The sequence below is a fragment of the Haemaphysalis longicornis genome, unplaced genomic scaffold (genome assembly GCF_048455015.1).
Source record: "Haemaphysalis longicornis isolate Haplotype H1 unplaced genomic scaffold, Haemaphysalis longicornis Haplotype H1 scaffold_12, whole genome shotgun sequence".
NCBI lineage: Eukaryota > Metazoa > Arthropoda > Arachnida > Ixodida > Ixodidae > Haemaphysalis > Haemaphysalis longicornis.
This window is the reverse complement of record NW_027526225.1, coordinates 72529825-72531825: the sequence shown is the minus strand read 5'-3', so window position 1 is coordinate 72531825 and position 2001 is coordinate 72529825. Positions and strand designations below refer to the sequence as shown.

The 2001-nt window shown below is 46.9% G+C and overlaps 1 protein-coding gene across 2 annotated transcripts; it reads left to right on the top strand.

Annotated features, from left to right (window-relative positions):
• The first annotated feature begins 623 nt into the window (after positions 1 to 623).
• LOC144162019 (uncharacterized) lies at positions 624 to 1709 on the top strand. Of its 2 annotated transcripts, XM_077692545.1 has the most exons (4): positions 625 to 1125; positions 1216 to 1399; positions 1469 to 1544; positions 1600 to 1709. In XM_077692545.1, exons 1-4 carry the CDS (start codon positions 1048 to 1050, stop codon positions 1694 to 1696), a joined length of 435 nt encoding a protein of 144 aa, XP_077548671.1. In that variant the 5' UTR covers positions 625 to 1047; the 3' UTR covers positions 1697 to 1709. The 2 variants fall into 2 exon arrangements, with proteins under 2 accessions (XP_077548670.1, XP_077548671.1); XM_077692544.1 differs by having other exon boundaries at positions 624 to 1125; positions 1216 to 1544.
• The last annotated feature ends 292 nt before the right edge of the window (positions 1710 to 2001 follow it).

The window sequence follows — 2001 nt, the reverse complement described above, 5'->3', positions numbered from 1 at the left end:
TGGTTTTGAGTCTGTAGACTTCAAGCTAAAAAATGGTCTATAGCCAGCCAAAAGAGCTTTGCCGCGGCTGGTCTATAGAACTAAAGCCATACATATTTCTTTAGCTGGCTACAGTTACCTGAATAGCTGTGACTCTATAGACTAAACACATTAGGATGTTCTATAATCGTCTAAAGAGAATTGTATGGTTTACAGTCTTTAGTGCAGGATCTATAAAAACTTCAATAGCTGGCTATAGCCTAATTTATGCCTTTTTATGGGTGACCATAGAGACCCTTAGGCGGCCATAGCTCACCATACATTTTTCAATAGACGCCCATAAGGCATTTTTGTATGGGTATCCTCGGGGCCAATATAAGGTCCTTCAACCAGGGGCTAGTTCTGTCTTCTCAGCACTGACGGAGATCGTGCGGCAACGGTAAGCAAACTTATCACCAATATTTTCACATTCCTAGCTAAAATTTTGTGTACAAGTGCTGGGCAGATTTTTAGCATATTTGGAGATGAGGTCTTTGAGTCGTTATCTTGAGGCTCTTGGGGTGTAATCTAGCAGTCAGAACCAATGTGGGTGGTGTTCGAGTAATGCAGTCCATTCTTTCGGCTAAACATAATTTCTTCTTTACTCTTTTATTTTGGCTGATGCCAGATATGTGTTGCTTTTCAAGTAAAGGCAATCAAGTTCATGGTGGAAAATCTTGTGGCATTGCTAGCTTTTATTCGATGGGGTTGGGTACAGAAGTGCGTCCCTCGTTGTCCGGCCGAGCTTATACAGTCTGTGCTGTTTGCTTGCAGATGTTCACCAACTCCCCTGCAGCGCTGTGGGAATATCAGCTAGTTGGCGACAGCATGATGACGAGGCTGGCGGTGCAAACCTCGGGCTTCCCTCGTCGCGCAATAGGGGAGAGGCTAGCAAGACTGTCGACATTGCTATAACTCATTCAAAGCTGACCTGCTAAGAAGTGTAAGCGCTGCGTGTTTCTGATAGCCTGAATTTTTTTTTCGCACCGAGAGTGCCCAACACTTGTTCCCGGTTGCCGTGTGCGTAGCATGATTACTTTGGTAAGGAACGTCCGCCACATGGAGCCGAGGGTTCTCCTCATGACCGGCACGAACGACCTGCACCAGGTATGGACAATAGATGCAATTCTGCCTTTGAGCTGAGTGTATGCTCAGAATTTCTGCATCACTGCACTGCCATTTTCATATTTTTTACAGGCCAGAACTATGGGCGACGCGCACCGGCTGATTGCAGACCTGGAGTTGGTGTTGGAGTCGCTGCTTCATCGCGGTTGTGAAGTAGCAGTACTAACACTGCCACCGTTGGCCCGTGCTGCGCGGTCGAGTGCACACTGGCGCATTTTGAACGCCGGGAACGCGTGGATAGTGAGGCTGCATATAGGTACGATTGCCTCTCTTTACGAGGGTTTGCGGCGTAGAATAACGTGTTCGTTGCGCTATTTTCACGCAGACGGAGTGGTGCCTGTTGAGATCCACCGCCTCTTTGTGCTGGGCAGACGTCGTGTCCGCTATTGCCTGTACGAGCGGTAAGCTGTCCCGGCTATATTGGTTGCAGTATAATCAACATTGACATATTTGCAGACGGATGGGGTCGGACCGGCGCGTGGACATGCTTCACTGGAACGCCCAAGCCATGGACCGTGTGGCAATGGTTCTGCGTGACGTCATCGGTGGCTGACCCCCCCCCCCCCTCCCCCACTTCGTAAAAAAAGCCCGGATAAGTATCACTTGCATTGCTTTCAAAAGAACTCATGATTCAGCAATCTGTTTATACGTAATTTTACACCGACCGTACATGTAGGACTCAATTTTCGTTGCAAAAGCACGTGTGTATAAAGGTTGACTCGAAGCGATCGTTGATATGACGCGACATTTGTTTTTTTTATTTTCTTTTCCTAGTGATTTCTTTTCCATTTCAGTTATATGTCCTCTTTCCACTTCACCTATGCATAAACTTCATTAGTACGTGGAAAAAATAATGTA